The sequence below is a fragment of the Chiloscyllium punctatum genome, chromosome 39 (genome assembly GCF_047496795.1).
Source record: "Chiloscyllium punctatum isolate Juve2018m chromosome 39, sChiPun1.3, whole genome shotgun sequence".
Lineage (NCBI taxonomy): Eukaryota > Metazoa > Chordata > Chondrichthyes > Orectolobiformes > Hemiscylliidae > Chiloscyllium > Chiloscyllium punctatum.
The window spans coordinates 68,823,223-68,845,126 of record NC_092777.1 but is presented as its reverse complement, the minus strand read 5'-3'; the positions used below and the strand labels follow the sequence as shown (position 1 = coordinate 68,845,126).

At 56.9% G+C, this 21,904-nt stretch overlaps 1 protein-coding gene across 1 annotated transcript in view; it reads left to right on the top strand.

Annotated features, from left to right (window-relative positions):
- The window catches only part of LOC140464198 (SHC-transforming protein 1-like), a 132,741-nt gene that overhangs the window by 87,349 nt on the left and 23,488 nt on the right, over positions 1 to 21,904 (top strand). Inside the window, exon 3 of the mRNA XM_072559049.1 lies at positions 11,406 to 11,603. Within this exon, the coding sequence (XP_072415150.1) occupies positions 11,406 to 11,603 (198 nt within the window). The remainder of the gene's footprint in view (positions 1 to 11,405; positions 11,604 to 21,904) is intronic.

The following is a 21,904-nucleotide window of genomic DNA, read 5'->3' as shown; positions in this document are numbered from 1 at the left end:
CTCTTCATCAACCTCTATTTGTTCAAGGGGATCTCTGTCACCCCCTCCACAACCTCCCTATCTCTGTCACCCCCGCCACCCCCCTCCCTATCTCTGTCACCCCCTCCAGCCCTTACACCCCCTCCCTATCTCTGTCATCCCCTCCAGCCCCTACACCCCCTCCCTATCTCTGTCACCCCCTCCAGCCTCTACACCCCCTCCCTATCTCTGTTACCCCCTCCAGCCCCTACACCCCCTCCCTATCTCTGTCACCCCCTCCAGTCCCCCTACACCCCCTTCCCTATCTCTGTCACCCCCTCCAGCCCCTCCACCCCCTCCCGTATCTCTGTCACCCCCTCCAGCCCCCTACAACCCCCTCCCTATCTCTGTCACCCCCCATCCAACACCCCCTCCCTATCTCTGTCACCCCCTCCACCCCCTCACCCCCTCCCTATCTCTGTCACCCCCTCCAGCCCCCTACACCCCCTCCCTATCTCTGTCACCCCCTCCAGCCCCTACACCCCCTCCCTATCTCTGTCACCCCCTCCAGCCCCCTACACCCCCTCCCTATCTCTGTTACCCCCTCCAGCCCCCTACACCCCCCTCCCTATCTCTGTCACCCCCTCCAGCCCCCTACACCCCCTCCCTATCTCTGTCACCCCCCTCCAGCCCCTACACCCCCTCCCTATCTCTGTCACCCCCACCCCCCCTCCCCCCCCCCTCCTCTCCCCCCCCCCTCCCCTCCCCCTCCCCCCCTCAGCCCCCCCCCCCCCCCTCCCCCCCCCTCCCCCCCCCCTCCCCCCCCCTCCCGCCCCCTCCACCCCCCCTCCCCCCTCCTCTCCCCCCTCCAGCCCCCCCCCTCCCCACCCTCCCCCCCCTCCCGCCCCCCTCCACCCCCTCCCCCCCCCCTCCCCCCCCCCCCCCACCCCCTCCCCCCCCCCCTCTCCCCCTCCAGCCCCCCCCCCACCCCCCCCTCCCCCCCCCCCCCCCCCCCCCCCCCCCCCCCCCCCCCCCCCCCCCCCCCCCCCCCTCCCCCCCCCCCCCCCCCTCCCCCCCCCCCCCCCCGCCCCCCCCCCCTCCCCCCCCCCCCCCCCCCCTCCCCCCCCCCCCCCCCCCCCCCCCCCCCCCCCTCCCCCCCCCCCACCCCCCCCCTCCCCTCCACCCCCCCCCCCCCCCCCCCCCCCCCCCCCCCCTCCCCCCCCCCCCCCCCCCCACCCCCCCCCCCCCCAGCCCCCCCCCCCCCCCCCCCCCCCCCCCTCCCCCCCCCTCCAGCCCCTACACCCCCTCCCTATCTCTGTCACCCCCTCCAGCCCCCTACACCCCCTCCCTATCTCTGTCACCCCCTCCAGCCCCTACACCCCCTCCCTATCTCTGTCACCCCCTCCAGCCCCCTACACCCCCTCCCTATCTCTGTCACTCCCTCCCTATCTCTGTCACCCCCCTCCAGCCCCAACACCCCCTCCCTATCTCTGTTACCCCCTCCAGCCCCCTCCACCCCCTCCCTATCTCTGTCACCCCCTCCAGCCCCTACACCCCCTCCCTATCTCTGTCACCCCCTCCAGCCCCCTACACCCCCTCCCTATCTCTGTTACCCCCTCCAACCCCCTACACCCCCTCCCTATCTCTGTCACCCCCTCCAGCCCCCTACACCCCCTCCCTATCTCTGTTACCCCCTCCAGCCCCTACACCCCCTCCCTAACTCTGTCACCCCCTCCAGCCCCCTACACCCCCCTCCCTATCTCTGTCACCCCCTCCAGCCCCCTACACCCCCTCCCTGTCTCTGTCACCCCCTCCAGCCCCCTCCACCCCCTCCCTATCTCTGTCACCCCCTCCAGCCCCCTGCACCCCCTCCCTCTCTCTGTCACCCCCTCCAGCCCCTACACCCCCTCCCTATCTCTGTCACCCCCTCCATCCCCCTACACCCCCCTCCCTATCTCTGTCACCGCCTCCAGCCCCTACACCCCCTCCCTATCTCTGTCACCCCCTCCAGCCCCTACACCCCCTCCCTCTCTCTGTCACCCCCTCCAGCCCCCTTCACCCCCTCCCTATCTCTGTCACCCCCTCCAGCCCCTACACCCCCTCCCTATCTCTGTCCCCCCCTCCAGCCCCCTCCACCCCCTCCCTATCTCTGTCACCCCCTCCAGCCCCTACACCCCCTCCCTATCTCTGTCACTCCCTCCAGCCCCCTACACCCCTCTGGCCTATGACTTATTGAGACCCCTGTTCTCCCCCATACCTGTCCCCTCTCACATCCTGCTCTTTTCCATCCTGTCACCGTTGCTGCCTAGGGCCCTCAGCACTGGAATTTCCTTCCTTAATCTCTCCACCTCTGTCTCTCTCTCTCTCTCTCTCTCTCTCTGTCAACCTCCCACTCTCTGTCTCTCCCTCTTTCTCTCTGTCTACCTCCCATCTCTCTCTGTCTCTCTCTCTCTCTCTCTCTCTGTGTCTCTCTCTCTGTCTACTCTGAAAGGTAACCCTTTAAAAACAAGGTGTTGGTCTGGAGCGCTGTTGGATCCCTGGGTAGCTGAGGGTTAACGTTTTGCTCGCGGACCCTGCTGTGGTTCTTTGCAAGTTGGGGCGGGTTCGTGTTGGTGAAGGGATGGTGGTGAGTTAATGAAGGACACCACGTGAAGTCCGTTCGCAACCCAGAGTGACCCTGTGTCCCTGTTAGACACATCTTCAGCAGAGCAGCACTACAGCAGTGGTGTGGGGAAACCAGCAGAGAGCATAGGCCCTGTGCCATTGACAGCTTTTCACAGCAGCAGAGCACCCGCCCCCCACCCCCCTCACCCACCCCCACCACCAACCCCAGCTCCTTCCATTGGCTGAGGTCGTGCAATCACTCTTCCATGCCCGATGACTGCGGTCGCTATTGCAATGCAGTAATTTCGACAGCTGGTTCCCACACTGTGGGAGACAGCCAGATCTTGGGCGTGTTACTGGAATGACATTGGCCAAGAGGTGAACCCTCCTGCTTTTGCCCGGGTGGGGGGGTAGGGGGAGGGATGGTACCTGAAAAGGAAGAACACCACCTCGCCGGCTGCTTCAGGGGAACCCCGGTATGTGCAGGGCGCTCTACAAATGCAGTTTTTCCGAACGTAAATCCCAACCGCGGCAAAGTGTGCATCCCGGAATAACTCTCAGCACACTTCTTTGACCAATGTTTACAGGTACCTCCAAGCTCCAGGTGAGCCTGGCGTTTATTAGGACCTGCATTCAAGTAGCGCCCCTTCACCATCTGGCAGTCAGCTAAAGCGCCTTGTAGCCTGTGTTGTGGGGTTCAGCAGAGGCATTATCCCGTAGTGCCCAGGGATGTGCAGGTTAGGGTGGATTGGCCATGTTAAATTGTCCCATAATGCCCCAGGGATGTGCAGGTTAGGGTGGATTGGCCGTGCTAAATTGTCCCATAGTGCCCCAGGGATGTGCAGGTTAGGGTGGATTGGCCATGCTAAATTGTCCCATAATGCCCAGGGATGTGCAGGTTAGGGTGGATTGGCCATGCTAAATTGTCCCGTAGTGCCCAGGGATGTGCAGGTCAGGGTGGATTGGCCATGCTAAATTGTCCCATAGTGCCCAGGGATGTGCAGGTTAGGGTGGATTGGCCATGCTAAATTGTCCCATAGTGCCCAGGGATGTACAGGTTAGGGTGGATTGGCCATGCTAAATTGTCCCATCGTGTCCAGGGATGTGCAGATTAGGGTGGATCATTCCATACACGTACCACCCTCTGTGTGAAAAAGGTCTCTTTTAGTGTAAGGTGAGAGGGGATAGACTTCAAAAGGGCATAAGTGTCAACGTTTTTACACAGAGGGTGGTTCGTGTGTGGAATGTACATCCAGAGGAAGTGGTGGACGTGGGTACGGTTACAAGGTTTAAAAGAGATTCGGATAAGTCCATGAATAGGAGAGGGATGTGGGCCAGGAGCGGGGCAGGTTTGGGACTAGATTAGTTTGGGATTATGGACGGGTTGGGCCCAAGGGACTGTTTCCTTGCTGTGTGACTCCGTTGGAGTTCAGGAGAGTCAGAGGTCACTTTATTGAAACGTCTTAAGATCCTGAGGGTGTTTCCTCTTGTGGGACAACTGGGTGATCGCTGTCGGAAAATAAGGGGTCGCCCATTCCGAACAGAGACGAGGAAACGTTCTGTTATCTCAGAAGGTTGTGGTTTCTTTGGAATTGCATCCTCAGAAAATACAGGATGCGGAGTTTTTTTTAAGGAGGAGGGAATTTTCAGGGAATTAAAGATTATCGGGTGTGGGGCGGGGGTTGGTTGACGGGGGGAGGGGGTTGGTAAATGTGGGCACATAGAGTTGAGGTTCAGATAAAACCAGCCACGATCTTTGTCAAATGTCAGAGCAGGCTTAATTGGCCTGATCTCGTTCCTCATTTGTACCCTTCTAAGGATCGTAATTGACTGGAGCGGAAACAATTGGGACATCTCCACTGAATCGATAGACGTTAGTGAAGTCTTCGACGAGATTCCCCATGGCGGACTGGTTAGATTTGATTAGATTAGGTTCCCTACAGTGCAGAAATAGGCCCTTTGGCCTAGCAAGTCCACACCGACCCACCGAAGAGCAACCCACGCAGACCCACTTCTTGCTCATGCACCGATCACTGTGGGCAATTTAGCATGGCCACTTCACATCTTTGGACTGTGGGAGGAAACCGGAGCACCCGGAGGAAACCCACGCAGACGCTGGGTGGTGGGGGTGGGGGGGGGAGAATGTGCAAACTCCACGCAGACAGTAGCCCCGAGGCTGGGATAGAACCCGGGTCCCAGGTGCTGCGAGGCAGCAGTGCTAACCACGGAGCCACCAGATCGCGTGGGATTCAGGGAGAGCTAGCCGCTTGGACGCCAAACTGGCCTCACAGTGTGAGACAGAAGTTTAGCAGATCACGGGGAGGTGAATAGCCACCGTCTTTTCCCTAGGATAGGGGAGTCCAAAGTTGGAGGGTAGAGGTGGAAGGTGAGAGGGGAAAGACTGACAAAGGACGTATTATAAGAGGCAGGCATCAGTGTTGGGCCCACGGCCGTTTGTTATTTATACAAACGACCAACCTCCAACGTTCCAGGGAAGACAAGCCCCAGCCTCTCCTTATAACACAAACCTTTCAGTCTTAGTAACATGGTTTGTGAGATTTTTCTGTTTCACTTCCAGTTGAATGACATCCTTCCTAGAGTGGGGCAACCAGAATTGGAAGGATTACTCCAAATATGTCCTGACCAATGTCCTGAGCAACTGGGACATTACGTCTGGACCCCTGTACTCGATGCTAAACGCCTTCTCTACCACCCTGTCTACCTGTGACACCACTTTCAAGGAACTCTGTCCCTGAACCCCTCGGTCTCTCTGTTCCACAACCCAACCCAACGGCCTATCATCATCCTATTATGCCCAAAGTGTCGACTCTCCTGCCCCTCGGATGCTGCCTGACCGGCTGTGCTTTTCCAGCGCCGCTCTTCCTGACCCCCTATCGTTGACTGTGTAAGTCCTGTCTCTTGTTTGTTTGACCAAAATGCAGCACCTGGCATTTATCCAAACTGAACTCCAACCGCCACTCCTCAGCCCATTGGCCCAAATGATCAAATCCTGTTGCAATCTTAGGTCCCCTTTCTTCACTGTCCGTTGCGCCACCAATCTGAGTGCCATCCCCAAACCATGCCAGCCAGAATCTCGTCCGCTGCTCGGTCAATCTCACCTGCAGTGACCATGCGCAGATAAAGATGCACTTTGGAGTGCCAACCACAAGGGTCGCTCTCTTGACTGGGAATTCTGCCTCTTTCCTCTTCGTGGTCCGCTCAGTGAGGGTAGAGGAGATTGAGATCTTGCGCCGTGAGACAGTCGGGTGGTTAAGTGTGGTGCTGGAAAAGCACAGCCGATCGGGCAGCATCCGAGGAGCAGGAAAGTCGACATTTTGGGCATAAGCCCTTAATCAGAAACGTGAGGTGGTGGATCGGTGAAGGGGGGCTGAGAGATAAAGAGGAGGCTTAGTGGGGGAAGGTAGCTGAGAAGGTAGATGCAGGTGGGATGGGGGAGAGGTCATAGGTCGGAGATGGGCGGGGTGGTGGAGTGGTTGGGTGGGAAGGAAGATGGAGAGGTAGGACAGTTCAAGATGGCGGTTGGAGGGCTGGATCTGGGATAAGGTGGGGGGGGAGGGGAGATGAGGAAACTGGTGAAAATCGACGTTGATGTCGTGTGGTTGGAGGGTCCCAAGGTGAGAGATGAGGTGTTCTCCCTCCAGGCGTTGGGTGGCTAGAGTTTGGCGGTGGAGGAGGCCCAGGACTTGCACGTCCTTGGCGGAGTGGGAGGGGGAGTTGAAATGGTCAGCCATGGGGCGTTGCGTGTCCCAGAGATGTTCCCTGAAGCCCTCCGAGAGTTGGCGTCCAGTCTCCCCGAGGTAGATGAGTTTTGGGGGTGAGGTGTGTTGATTAGACTCACATGCTTCTGTGACGCTGCTTCCTGAGTTGCTCCCCACCTCATCTTCCTGACACAACGCCGGCACTCTGTAATTATCAGAAAGAGCCTTTAATGGTATTGTGGCCTGTTCACAAGCAAATAATTACTGCGTTTACTGGCCATCGGGGAGTTGTTGCTTGGAAGCACGGGAGGAAAGAACACTGCTTTTTTGTTTCAGGACTTGATGCGTTGCTATTTATTTTATGATTTGTTTCTGTAGATTTCAGGATTGTGTCAAAATTAAGGTACATTTTAAGGACAGCTGCAAGACATTAGTCACGTTCAATGGAATTTAATTCAGATAAACATTTTGGTAGAACGAACAGGACAGTAGGACAGAGAGAGCTCGGGGTTCGGGTGCTTGATTCTTTTGAAGTTTGCGTCACAGGGTGTTTAAGAAGACGTTTGGCACACTTGCCTTCATTGCTCAGGCCTTTGAGTACAGGAGTTGGGGAAGTCATGTTGGGGTTGTACAGGACCTTGGTGAGGCCTCGTCTGAACACTATGGGACAATTTAGCACAGCCAATCCACCCTAACCTGCACATCCCTGGGGACTATGGGACAATTTAGCATGGCCAATCCACCCTAACCTGCACATCCCTGGGGACTATGGGACAATTTAGCATGGCCAATCCACCCTAACCTGCGCATCCCTGGGCACTACAGGACAATTTAGCATGGCCAATCCACCCTAACCTGTGCATCCCTGGGCACTATGAGACAATTTAGCATGGCCAATCCACCCTAACCTGCACATCCCTGGGCACTATGGGACAATTTAGCATGGTCAATCCACCCTAGCCTGCACATCTTTGGACTGTGGGAGGAAACCGGAGTACCCAGTGGAAACCCACACAGATGGGGTGGGGGGTGGTGAATGTGCAAACCCCACACAGCCAGTCGCCTAAGGGGGTGGGCGCAAACCGAACCTGGGGTCCTGGCGCCTTGAGGCAACAGTGCTAGCCACTGAGCAGAGAATGAGCCGTTTAGGCTCTCACCCCCTGGCCTTTAAAAGAACGAGAGATGACTCTAATTGATGTGGGAAAGATCCGAAGGAAGGTTGATAAAGTCGGTGTGGAGAAGACATTTGCCTTGTGGGGCCACCGAGGATAGGCTGTCGTTTTTCGAATAAGCGGGGGCCGTTTTAAAACAGGCATGAGGAGGACTTAGATCTCACAGAGGAATCTGTGGAATTCAGCCCCCCCCCCTCCAGAGTGCGGAGACCTTGAATTGAATTGAATTGATTGTCCCGTGTACCGAGGCACAGTGGAAAGCTTTGTTTTGCGAGCAACACAGACAGATCACAGAGTTAAGTCGCATAGACAAGTGAATAATAGGTAAACAGCAGCAAAATCAAAAACACAGGGACAGGCGAATGTTAAGAGTTTGTGAGTCCATTCAATATTCTAACAACAGGAGGGTAGAAACTGTTCCGAAACCGGCTGGTGCGTGTGTTCAGGCTTCTGTACCTTCTCCCCGGTGGTAGAGAAACATTGCCAGGGTGGGGTGGATCTTTGAGAATGCTGGCGGCCTTTCCTGGACAGTGGGGCCTAGGAGATGGGTTCTATAGATCTATTGTTTTTGGTACCTTTCCTGAAGAAGGGCTTATGCCCGAATCGTCGATTCTCCTTCTCTTTGATGCTGCCTGACCTGCTGCGCTTTTCCAGCAACACGTTTTTCAGCTCTGCAGATCTATTGATCAACTTTCAGGAGGTTGACTCATTTTAATTGGTAACGGGTGGAAGGGAGGGCTAGTACTGTCGCGCTGGGTCAAATGGCCTCGTCTTGTGCTGTCACTGTTGTCATTGTGAGGAAGAAAAAGACACCTTTCCACATAAAAAAACTGGTTCCAGTTCGCTTTCTCCTCAGAAGTCGGTTACACGTTCAACTTTCAATTGTTGGAAAAATTCCCACTTGGTTCACTCATGTCCTTTTAGGGGAGGAGATGGCCGTCTTAAACCCGGTCCGGCCTACAAGTGACTCCAGACCCACAGCGATGCGGTGGACTCTTTATTACCCTCTGGGCACCTTGGGGTGGGCTATAAATGCTGGGACCCCCTTACCGGAAAGTCAGACATCACAGAGAGAGACCCTTCGGCCCAACTCATGATTCCAAACTGAACTAGTCCCTCCTGCTTGCTCCTAGCCCATATCCCTCCAAACCTTTCCCATTCATCCAAATGTCTTTTGAATTTTGTAACTATTATCAATGTCCACCAGTTCCCCAGAAAGTCTGTCCCACACGCGAAGCACGCCCTGTGTGAAAGAAAATTGCACCTCAAGTCCTTTTTAAATCTTTTCCGTCCCACCTTAAACCTCTACCCAATAGTTTGGGACTCCCACAGCCTGGGGAAAAGGCCTTGGCTCTTCACTCTAAGACACTCGTGATCTTATAAACCCATAAAAGGTCACCCCTCAGGCTCCTCTCTGGCCTATCTCTGTAACTCAAACCCTCTGTTCCCAGCAACCTTCTGGTCAATCTCTCCTGAGCCCTCTACAGTTGAATAATATCCTTCCTGTAACAGGGCAACCAGAACTGCACATGGTTAAAAAAGGAAAACTTCAAATTTAGGGCCTAACCCCATGCTATTCCTGTCCTGGGATGGGGGGACAGTGTGAAGGAAGCCTTACTCTGTATCTAACCCCGTGCTGTCCCTGTTCCTGTCCCTGGGATGAGGGGGGACATTGTGAAGGAAGCCTTACTCTGGATCTAACCCCATGCTGTCCCTGGGATGGGGAGGGACTGCTCGTTGGATGCTGCCTGAACTGCTGTGCTCTTCCAGCACCACTAATCCAGTATTTGGTTTCCAGCATCTGCAGTTATTGTTTTTACCTCAGTGTAGAGGGAGCTTTACTCTGTATCTAACCCCATGCTGTCCCTGGAATGGGGGGATAATTGTAGAGGAAGCTTTACTCTGTATCTAACTCTGTGCTGTCCCTGGGATGGGGGGGGAAATTGTAGAGAGAGCTTTACTCTGTATCTAACCCCATGCTGTCCCTGGGATTGGCGGGGGGGACAGTGTGAAGGGAGCCTTACTCTGTATCTAACCCCGTGCTGTCCCTGTTCCTGGGATGGGGGGGGGGACAGTGTAGAGGGGGCTTTACTCTCTCTCTAACACACCCCACTGCCTTGGGAAGTGTGTGATGGGGAAGACAGTGTAGAGGAAGCTTTACATTCTCTCTCTCTCTGTCTGTCTCTCTCTCTCCCTCTCTGACACACTCCCCACCCTGGGAAGTGTGTGATGGGGAAGACAGTGTAGAGGGAGCTTTACATTCTCTCTCTCTCTCTCTCTCTCTGTCTCTCTGTCTGTCTCTCTCTCTCTCTCTCTCTCTGTCTGTCTCTCTCTCTCCCTCTCTGACACACTCCCCTACCCTGGGAAGTGTGTGGTGGGGGAGACAGTGCAGAGGGAGCTATACTCTCTCTCTATAACACACCCCTGGCTGCCCCGGGCAGTGTGTGGGGCTGGGGGGCGGCTGGGGGGCAGCCCTCGCTCTGCACGGTATGTCACTGAAAAGCAAGGAGGCAGACAGAAATAGGTCAGGCCTGAGAGTACCATGGGGCCTTTCTGTAGGAGGCTAGCTCTCTCTGAAGCCCGAGGAGCTGGGAGTCTTATCGACTGTTGTGCGTGAGTCAGCAAGTCTCTCTTCATTGAGTAAAGTACCCCAGAGGCTATTGGCCGAGCACTGCTGGAATTATTCATGACCACACACACGCATTCTAAAAGCTCTCTCTCCTACCTTTTTTCTTTTCATTAATAAAACTTGCAAGAGCTGCCTGAGCAGTTGCTTGTCATTTTTTCCTTCTCTCCCTCCCTCCCTCTCTCTCTCTCTCTCTCTCTCTCTCTGTGTTGCCCAGTTCCCCTCCCATTCAAAGCCTGCAGCATCTCCCAACCAGGAGGCATGGACCTCCCTCGCTCCGCCGACAGAGAGCCCTCCTCACGGTTCCCCAGCCCTTGAAATCCCCGAGGGGGCAGCGGTGGATTCAGGAGCGTGCCCTGCCGTTTGCCTCCCTTTCCCTCTCTCACTCTCAGACCCCCCCCGCACATCGCGTCTCCTGCTTGCCGTCCCCTGTGCTCGTCTCCTGGGTGCGGGACTCTTTCCTCTCATTTTTTTGGGCAATGAATTCCCTTCTGTTCCCGGGAGGGGGGGGGCTGGAAGTCTGCCGTCAACAAGTGAGCCCAGTCTGAATCGGTGCATTCGGAACTGAACGAGTCGCCTCCAGAATTCAGCAGAAGCTTCTTTCGATCGCTGTGCTCAGAAGTGGACAAATATTCAGCAAACTGGTGGGATCACTTGGAGGGGGGGGGGGGGGGGGTTAGTGAGTGACAGACTGGTGGGACTTGTTTTTCATCTAGGTAAAAACAATGACTGCAGATGCTGAAAATCAAATACTGGATTAGTGGTGCTGGAAGAGCACAGCAGTTCAGGCAGCATCCAACGAGCAGCGAAATCAACGTTTCGGGCAAAAGCCCTTGTTTTTCATCCGTCTCTCGCCCACCCTCCCCCATTTGCTCCTCCAACAGACTCTAGTCCTCACAGGTTGCTCCTGCCCGTCTGGAATCTGAGGGGAGTTGGAAAAGCAGAGGAATTAGGACGGGGGAGGTGGCCCGGGGATGAGAGGGGCTGAGGAGCGTCATGGATCTGTTGCTGAAGAATAAGTACAGCCACTTCCACAACGACCACCCTTCCGAGGCTGCCCATGGGGAGGCGCTGCTGCCTCCCTCTGCCTCCTCCTCCTCCCTGGCCCCCATCCTGCCCGCCGAGGGGGCAGAGCTGCCCCCCGGGCCGGAGGACAGCCCCACCACCCTGTGCTCCTTCTTCCCCAGGATGGGGAACCTGAAGCTCTCCAACCCGGCCGGCCTGCTCCAGTCGAAGGGGGTGGCAGGGGCAGGGGCAGCGCCAGGCCTGGGCGACGGGGGCGCCAGTCACTCGGGGGCTGAGCCTGACTTCTCTCCCCGTTGGCAGGACATGAACCGGCTGGGCTGCGGAGGAGGAGGAGGAGCAGGAGGAGGAGGAGGAGGAGGGAAGAAGACGCGAGTGGAGGGCGGCCAGCTCGGGGGTGACGAGTGGACACGCCATGGCAGCTTTGTGAACAAGCCAAGTCGGGGCTGGCTCCATCCAGACGACCAGGTGATGGGATCCGGTGTCTCCTACCTCGTACGGGTGAGTCTCTCCGAGAGCCCGCTGGGTATTACCCGCTCTCCCCCAATTACCCCCCTCCTGTGTAACCCACTGTCCCCCAATTACTCCCCTCCTGTATAACCCACTGTCCCCCAATTACCCCCCTCCCGTATAACCCGCTGTCCCCCAATTACCCCCCTCCTGTGTAATCGACTGTCCCCCAATTACCCCCCTCCTGTGTAACCCGCTGTCCCCCAATTACCCCCCTCCTGTATAACCCGCTGTCCCCCAATTACCCCCCTCCCGTATAACCCACTGTCCCCCAATTACCCCCCTCCTGTATAACGCGCTGTCCCCCAATTACCCCCCTCCTATATAACCCACTGTCCCCCAATTACCCCCCTCCTGTATAACCCGCTGTCCCCCAATTACCCCCCTCCTGTGTAATCCACTGTCCCCCAATTACCCCCCTCCTGTGTAACCCACTGTCCCCCAATTACCCCACTCCTGTGTAACCCACTGTCCCCAATTACCTCCCTCCCGTATAACCCGCTGTCCCCCAATTACCCCCCTCCCGTATAACCCGCTGTCCCCCAATTACCCCCTCCCGTATAACCCACTGTCCCCCAATTACCACCCTTCTGTATAACCCCCTATCCCCCAATTACCCCCCTCCTGTATAACCCGCTGTCCCCCAATTACCCCCCTCCTGTATAACCCACTGTCCCCCAATTACCCCCCTCCTGTATAACCCGATGTCCCCCAATTACCCCCCTCCTATATAACCCACTGTCCCCCAATTACCCCCCTCCTGTATAAGCCGCTGTCCCCCAATTACCCTGTCTCCTATATAACCCACTGTCCCCCAATTACCCGCCTCCTGTATAACCCACTGTCCCCCAATTACCCCCCTCCTGTATAACCCACTGTCCCCCAATTACCTCACTCCTGTATAACCCACTGTCCCCCAATTACCCCCCTCCTGGATAACCCACTGTCCCCCAATTACTCCCCTCCTGGATAACCCACTGTCCCCCAATTACCCCCCTCCTGTATAACCCCCTATCTCCCAATTATCCCCCTCCTGTATAACCCCCTATTCCCCAATTATCCCCCTCCTGTATAACCCACTATCCCCCAATTACCCCACTCCTGTATAACCCCCTATCCCCCAATTACCCCCCTCCTGTATAACCCCCATCTCCCAATTACCCCCCTCCTGTATAACCCAATGTCACACAATTACCCCCCTCTGTATACCCCACTATCCCCCAATTACCCACCTCCTATATAACCCACTGTCCCCCAATTACCCCCCTCCTGTATAACCCACTGTCCCCCAATTACTCCCCTCCTGTATAACCCCCTATCCCCCAATTACCCCACTCCTGTATAACCCCCTATCCCCCAATTACCCCCCTCCTATATTACCCGCTGTCCCCCAATTACCCCCCTCCTGTATAACCCACTGTCCCCCAATTACCCCCCTCCTGGATAACCCACTGTCCCCTAATTACCCCCCTCCTGGATAACCCACTGTCCCCCAATTACCCCCCTCCTGTATAACCCGCTGTCCCCCAATTACTCCACTGTCCTGTATAACCCGCTGTCCCCTAATTACCCCCCTCCTGGATAACCCACTCTTCCCCAATTACCCCCCTCCTGTATAACCCACTGTCCCCCAATTACCCCACTTCTGTATAACCCGCTGTCCCCCAATTACTCCCCTCCTGTATAACCCGCTGTCCCCCAATTACCCCCCTCCTGTATAACCCACTGTCTCCGAATTAACCCCTCCTGAATCACCCGCTGTCCCCCAATTACCCCTCTCCTGTATAACCCTTTGTTCCCCAATTACCCCCTCCTGTATAACCCACAGACCCCAATTACCCCCCTCCTGTATAACCCGCTGTCCCCCAATTACCCCCCTCCTGTATAACCCACTGTCTCCGAATTAACCCCTCCTGAATCACCCGCTGTCCCCCAATTACCCCCTCCTGTATAACCCGCTGTCTCTCAATTACCCCTCTCCTGTATAACCCGTTGTCCCCCAATTACCCCCTCCTGTATAACCCACAGACCCCAATTACCCCCCTCCTGTATAACCCGCTGTCCCCCAATTACTCCACTGTCCTGTATAACCCGCTGTCCCCCAATTACCCCCCTCCTGTATAACCCATTGTCCCCCAATTGCCCCCCTCCTATATTACCCGCTGTCTCCCAATTACCTCCCGTCCTGTAAAACCCACTGTCCCCAATTACCCCCCCGCCTATATGACCTGCTGTCCCCCAATTACCCCCCTCCTGTATAACCCACTGTCCCCCAATTACTCCCCTTCTATATTACTCGCTGTCCCCCAATTAACCCCTGTCCTATAAAACCCGCTGTCCCCAATTACCCCCCTCCTGTCTCACCCACTGTCCCCCAATTACTCCCCTTCTATATTACTCGCTGTCCCCCAATTAACCCCTGTCCTATAAAACCCGCTGTCCCCAATTACCCCCCTCCTGTCTCACCCACTGTCCCCCAATTACCCCCTCCTGTATAACCCACTGTACCCCTATTACCCCTTCTCCTATGTACCCAATGTCCCCCAATTACACCCCTCCTGCAAAACCCACTGTCCCACAATTACCCCCCTGTCCTGTATAACCCACTGTCCCCCAATTACCCCCCTCCTGTATAACCCACTGTACCCCTATTACCCCTTCTCCTATGTACCCAATGTCCCCCAATTACACCCCTCCTGCAAAACCCACTGTCCCACAAATACCCCCCTGTCCTGTATAACCCACTGTCCCCCAATTACCCCCCTCCTGTATAACCCACTGTCCCCCAATTACCCCGCCGTATAACCCGCTGTCCACCAATTACTCCCCTCTCCTGTATAACCCTCTGTCCCCCAATTAACCCCCCCCGTATAACCCACTGTCCACCAATTACCCCCCCTGTATAACCCACTGTCCCCCAATTCCCCCCCTCTCCTCTATAACCCACTGTCCCCCAATTACCCCCCTGTCCTGTATAACCCACTGTCCCCCCAATTACCCCCCTCTTGTGTAACCCGCTGTCCCCAATTGCCCCCTTCCTATATTACCCGCTGTCCCCAATTACCCCCCTCCTGTATAACCCACTGTCCCCCAATTAGCCCCCTCCTGTATAACCCACTGTCCCCCAATTAGCCCCCATCCTATATTACCCACTGTTACCCAATTACCCCCCTCCTGTGTAACCCACTGTCCCCCAATTATGCCCCTCCTGTATAACCCACTGTCCCCCAATTACCCCCCTCCTATATTACCCGCTGTCTCCCAATTACCCCCCTCCTGTGTAACCCACTGTCCCCCAATTACCCCCTTCCTATATTACCCGCTGTCTCCCAATTACACCCGTCTTGTATATCCCGCTCTCCCCCAATTACACTCCCCCGTATAACCCACTCTCCCGCAATTACCCCCCCCCCCGTATAACCCACTGTCTCCCAATTACTCCCCTGTCCTGTATAACCTGCTGTCCCCCAATTGCCCCCCTGTCCTGTATATCCCTCTGTCCTCCTATTACACCCTCCTATATAACCCACTGTCCCCCAATTACCCTCCTCCTGTATAATCCGCTGTCCCCCAATTACCCCCTCTCCTGTATAACCCACTGTCCCCCAATTATCCCCCTCCTGTATAACCCGCTGTCCCCCAATTACCCTCCTCCTGTATAACCCGCTGTCCCCCAATTACCCCCCTCCTGTATAACCCACTGTCCCCCAATTATCCCCCTCCTGTATAACCCACTGTCCCCCAATTATCTCCCTGTCCTGAATAACCCGCTGTCCCCTAATTACCCCCTCTCCTGTATAACCCGCTGTCCCCAATTACCCCCTCTCCTATATTACATGCTGACCCCAATTACCCATGTCCTGTATAACCCTCTGTCCCCCAATTGCCCCATCTCCTATATTACCCACTGTCCCCCAATTACCCCCCTCCTGTATAACCCGCTGTCCCCCAATTACCCCCCTCCTATATAACCCGCTGCCCCCCAGTTGCCCCCTTCTATATTACCCGCTGTCCCCAATTACCCCCCTCCTGTATAACCCGCTGTCCCCCAATTACCCCCCTCCTATATAACCCGCTGCCCCCCAGTTGCCCCCCTTCTATATTACCCGCTGTCCCCAATTACCCTCCTCCTGTATAACCTACTGTCCCCCTTTCCTGTATTACCCACTGTCCCCAATTATCCCCTTTCCTATATTACCCGCTGTCCCCAATTACCCCCTGTCCTGTATTAACCGCTGCCTCCCAATTACCCCCTCTCCTATATTACCCACTGTCCCCCAATTACCCCCCTCCTGTATTACCCACTGTCCCCAATTGCCCCCACTCCTGAATTACCCACAATCCCCCAATTATCCCCCACAGCCTCCTTATCTGCTCGCTAACAATTACCCCCCACAGCCTCCTTATCTGTACCCTAACAATTACCCCCCACAGCCTCCTTGCCTGCCCCTGAGTAGTTACCCCCTCTCCAGCCTCTTGTTTCTACGGTGCACCCCATTATTTCCTGCCCCCCTTGGGAATCCCAGGCGGCCCCCGTAAATGTTTCCCCCCCCCTCAGTTATTTCCCTTGGTTGGTTTCTGGCCAGACTGTGGTCCTGGACGCTGTGCCTAAGTAAGCAATCGCTCTGAACAAACATTACCGCTGACTGCTCTGCACTGTTTCACTGAACAGACAGCATCCTGTTCTCGTTCACCCTCTGCATCTGAGTGTCTGCCATGCGCTCTGTTTCCCTGATGGTGTTCGGCTGACTTGGTCTGTTTTCTTGTCTCATTCTGTCTCGCCCCGTATCTCTCATTCTCTTTCTCATGGTGCCTGTCTCCCCCTCTCTCTTGAACCACTTTCCTTTATCTCTTTCTTGTGCAGTCCGTGACTCTCTCACTCGCTGTCACTCTTTGCAGACTGACCCTCTCACTACTTGCCTCTCTCTCACTCTGTCCGTCCCTCTCTTTTTGTTCTCTCTCTCTCTCTCTCTCTTTCTCTCTCTCTCTTTCTCTCTCTCTCTCTCTCTCTCTCTCTCTCTCTCTATACCTCTCTCACACTCATTCACTGCCCCTCACTCCCTATCTCACTTTCTCTTTCCTGGTTACTCTTTAGGACAATGTCTCTCTCTTTCCTTATTTACTGTGTCTCACACTTTTATGTCTCCGTCAAGTTGTCTGTCTCACTCTCCCCGTCTCCTTCTCTCTCTCTGCCTCACTCTCCCGTCTCCTTCTCCCTGTCTGTCTCACTCTCCCCGTCTCCTTCTCCCTGTCTGTCTCACTCTCCCCATCTCCTTCTCCCTGTCTGTCTCACTCTCCCCGTCTCCTTCTCCCTCTCTGTCTCACTCTCCCCGTCTCCTTCTCCCTCTCTGCCTCACTCTCCCCGTCTCCTTCTCCCTGTCTGTCTCACTCTCCCCGTCTCCTTCTCCCTCTCTGCCTCACTCTCCCCGTCTCCTTCTCCCTGTCTGTCTCACTCTCCCCGTCTCCTTCTCTCTCTCTGCCTCACTCTCCCCGTCTCCTTCTCCCTGTCTGTCTCACTCTCCCCGTCTCCTTCTCCCTCTCTGCCTCACTCTCCCCGTCTCCTTCTCCCTGTCTGTCTCACTCTCCCCGTCTCCTTCTCTCTCTCTGCCTCACTCTCCCCGTCTCCTTCTCCCTGTCTGTCTCACTCTCCCCGTCTCCTTCTCCCTGTCTGTCTCACTCTCCCCGTCTCCTTCTCCCTGTCTGTCTCACTCTCCCCGTCTCCTTCTCCCTGTCTGTCTCACTCTCCCCGTCTCCTTCTCCCTGTCTGCCTCACTCTCCCCGTCTCCTTCTCTCTCTCTCTGTCTCACTCTCCCCGTCTCCTTCTCTCTCTCTGCCTCACTCTCCCCGTCTCCTTCTCCCTGTCTGTCTCACTCTCCCCGTCTCCTTCTCCCTGTCTGTCTCACTCTCCCCGTCTCCTTCTCTCTCTCTGCCTCACTCTCCCGTCTCCTTCTCCCTCTCTGTCTCACTCTCCCCATCTCCTTCTCCCTGTCTGTCTCACACTCCCCGTCTCCTTCTCCCTCTCTGTCTCACTCTCCCCGTCTCCTTCTCCCTGTCTGTCTCACTCTCCCCGTCTCCTTCTCTCTCTCTGTCTCACTCTCCCCGTCTCCTTCTCTCTCTCTCTGTCTCACTCTCCCTGTCTCCTTCTCTCTCTCTCTGTCTCACTCTCCCCGTCTCCTTCTCCCTGTCAGCCTCACTCTCCCCATCTCCTTCTCCCTGTCTGTCTCACTCTCCCCGTCTCCTTCTCCCTCTCTGCCTCACTCTCCCCGTCTCCTTCTCCCTGTCTGTCTCACTCTCCCCGTCTCCTTCTCCCTGTCTGTCTCACACTCCCCGTCTCCTTCTCCCTCTCTGTCTCACTCTCCCCGTCTCCTTCTCTCTCTCTGCCTCACTCTCCCCGTCTCCTTCTCCCTGTCTGTCTCACTCTCCCCGTCTCCTTCTCCCTGTCTGTCTCACTCTCCCCGTCTCCTTCTCCCTGTCTGTCTCACTCTCCCCGTCTCCTTCTCCCTGTCTGTCTCACTCTCCCCGTCTCCTTCTCCCTGTCTGCCTCACTCTCCCCGTCTCCTTCTCTCTCTCTCTGTCTCACTCTCCCCGTCTCCTTCTCTCTCTCTGCCTCACTCTCCCCGTCTCCTTCTCCCTGTCTGTCTCACTCTCCCCGTCTCCTTCTCCCTGTCTGTCTCACTCTCCCCGTCTCCTTCTCTCTCTCTGCCTCACTCTCCCGTCTCCTTCTCCCTCTCTGTCTCACTCTCCCCATCTCCTTCTCCCTGTCTGTCTCACACTCCCCGTCTCCTTCTCCCTCTCTGTCTCACTCTCCCCGTCTCCTTCTCCCTGTCTGTCTCACTCTCCCCGTCTCCTTCTCTCTCTCTGTCTCACTCTCCCCGTCTCCTTCTCTCTCTCTCTGTCTCACTCTCCCTGTCTCCTTCTCTCTCTCTCTGTCTCACTCTCCCCGTCTCCTTCTCCCTGTCAGCCTCACTCTCCCCATCTCCTTCTCCCTGTCTGTCTCACTCTCCCCGTCTCCTTCTCCCTCTCTGCCTCACTCTCCCCGTCTCCTTCTCCCTGTCTGTCTCACTCTCCCCGTCTCCTTCTCTCTCTCTGCCTCACTCTCCCCATCTCCTTCTCCCTGTCTGTCTCACTCTCCCCGTCTCCTTCTCCCTGTCTGTCTCACACTCCCCGTCTCCTTCTCCCTCTCTGTCTCACTCTCCCCGTCTCCTTCTCCCTGTCTGTCTCACTCTCCCCGTCTCCTTCTCTCTCTCTGTCTCACTCTCCCCGTCTCCTTCTCTCTCTCTCTGTCTCACTCTCCCTGTCTCCTTCTCTCTCTCTCTGTCTCACTCTCCCCGTCTCCTTCTCCCTGTCTGTCTCACTCTCCCCGTCTCCTTCTCCCTGTCTGTCTCACTCTCCCCGTCTCCTTCTCCCTCTCTGCCTCACTCTCCCCGTCTCCTTCTCCCTGTCTGTCTCACTCTCCCCGTCTCCTTCTCTCTCTCTGCCTCACTCTCCCCATCTCCTTCTCCCTGTCTGTCTCACTCTCCCCGTCTCCTTCTCCCTGTCTGTCTCACACTCCCCGTCTCCTTCTCCCTCTCTGTCTCACTCTCCCCGTCTCCTTCTCCCTGTCTGTCTCACTCTCCCCGTCTCCTTCTCCCTCTCTGCCTCACTCTCCCCGTCTCCTTCTCCCTGTCTGTCTCACTCTCCCCGTCTCCTTCTCCCTGTCTGTCTCACTCTCCCCGTCTCCTTCTCCCTGTCTGCCTCACTCTCCCCGTCTCCTTCTCCCTGTCAGCCTCACTCTCCCCATCTCCTTCTCCCTGTCTGTCTCACTCTCCCCGTCTCCTTCTCCCTGTCTGTCTCACTCTCCCCGTCTCCTTCTCCCTGTCTGTCTCACTCTCCCCGTCTCCTTCTCCCTGTCTGTCTCACTCTCCCCGTCTCCTTCTCCCTGTCTGTCTCACTCTCCCCGTCTCCTTCTCTCTCTCTCTGCCTCATTCTCCCCGTCTCCTTCTCCCTGTCTGTCTCACTCTCCCTGTCTCCTTTTCCCTGTCTGTCTTTGTGGTACTCTGTCTAACCTGATTCCCTTTTATTTCTTTTCGCTGTCTGACTCCCCGATCTAACTGACCTCTTTCCCCATGAGCTCTCCCTTTCACTCTGTTGTCTGTCTGAGACCGAAAGTCCCCAGATACAGAAGCAGCATTGTCCCATTCGGCCCATCGAGTCTGGTCTGTCATTTGGTCATGTTGATGTGTTTCTCTAGCCCTTCAAGTCCCTCACAATCAGGAACTATCCTGTCTCCATCTTTAAATACTCTCAACGACTTGGCCTGTGCGGGAATGAGTTCCACAGATTCTGTCTGACGAATTTCCTCCTCAAATGTTTGGACAACGTGAATGTTCACGCTATCTCTCTGCTCGTCTGCCTCCATCTGTCGGCCTTTCCCCGTAGTTGCCCGAGACTCGAACAGCGCCCTGTGTTTTTTTTTTGAACACGAGAGAGGTTCTGAAGGTATAGGACAGTTCCCACGCCCTCAGCCTGAGAGTGGACCAGGTCCCCGATTTGCAGAAGGCGTTGAACTCCCCCACAACACGGGGGCTCCCCGTTGCCTTCTCCAGTCAGCTCTCCCCTCTGTGGCAGACGCTGGACCGACGCTAAAACAGTGTTCAGAGCGATCGATGCCCGGTTGATGGGCTGCATCAGTTCTGGCGAGAGGGTCAGTGAGCTACCCCATGCTGTTCCTGCGATGCACGCTGTTCAACTGCAAGGGGCATCGCAATAGATCCACCTCCCACTCTTGCCAGACTCTACCCATGAGGCGAATGAGCGCCCAGGGGTAATGTCTCCCACCAAGACGTCTTTACAGCTGTAATCAGGAGTTAGGCTTGCCAGCGGGGTGGGCGCTGTGGGAGGGTCAGTGCTGAGGGAGCAGGCGCTGTCGGAGGGTCAGTACCGAGGGAGCGGGTGCTGTCGGACGGTCAGGGCTGAGGGAGTGGGCGCTGTGGGAGGGTGAGCACTGAGGGAGTGGGTGCTGTGGGAAGGTGAGTGCTGAGGGAGTGGGCGCGTGTGGGAGGTTCACTGCTGAGTGAGCGGGCACTGTTGGAGTCAGTGCTGAGGGAGCGGGTGCTGTGGGACGGTCAGCGCTGAGGGAGTAGGCGCTGTTGCTGGGTCAGGGCTGAGGGAGTGGGTGCTGTGGGAGAGTCAGTGCTGAGGGAGCGGGCGCTGTCGGAGGGTCAGTGCTGAGGGAGCGGGCGCTGTCGGAGGGTCAGTGCTGAGGGAGCGGGCGCTGTCGGAGGGTCAGTGCCGAGGGAGCGGGCACTGTCGGAGGGTCAGTGCCGAGGGAGCGGGCACTGTCGGAGGGTCAGTACCGAGGGAGCGGGCGCTGTCGGAGGGTCAGTACCGAGGGAGCGGGCGCTGTCGGAGGGTCAGTACCGAGGGAGCGGGCGCTGTCGGAGGGTCAGTACCGAGGGAGCGGGCGCTGTCGGACGGTCAGGGCTGAGGGAGTGGGCACTGTGGGAGGGTCAGCACTGAGGGAGCAGATGCTGTCGGAGGGTCAGTGCTGAGGGAGTGGGTGCTGTCGGAGGGTCAGTGCTGAGGGAGCGGGCGCTGTCGGAGGGTCAGTGCTGAGGGAGCGGGCGCTGTCGGAGGGTCAGTACCGAGGGAGCGGGCGCTGTCGGAGGGTCAGTACCGAGGGAGCGGGCGCTGTCGGACGGTCAGGGCTGAGGGAGTGGGCACTGTGGGAGAGTCAGCGCTGAGGAAGCAGGCGCTATCGGAGGGTCAGCGCTGAGGGAGCAGGCTTTGTCGGAGGGTCAGTGCTGAGGGAGTGGGTGCTGTCGGAGGGTTAGTGCTGAGGGAGAGGGCGCTGTCGGAGGGTCAGTGCTGAGGGAGCGGGCGCTGTTGGAGGGTCAGTGCTGAGGGAGCGGGCGCTGTTGGAGACTCAGTGCTGAGGGAGTGGGCGCTGTCGGAGGGTCAGTGCTGAGGGAGCGGGCGCTGTCGGAGGGTCAGTGCTGAGGGAGCGGTCGCTGTCGGAGGGTCAGTGCTGAGGGAGCAGGCTTTGTTGGAGGGTCAGTGCTGAGGGAGTGGGTGCTGTCGGAGGGTCAGTGCTGAGGGAGCAGGCTTTGTTGGAGGGTCAGTGCTGAGGGAGTGGGTGCTGTCGGAGGGTCAGTTCTGAGGGAGCGGGCGCTGTCGAAGGGTCAGTGCTGAGGGAGCAGGCTTTGTCGGAGGGTCAGTGCTGAGGGAGCGGGTGCTGTCGGAGGGTCAGTGCTGAGGGAGCAGGCTTTGTTGGAGGGTCAGTGCTGAGGGAGTGGGTGCTGTCGGAGGGTCAG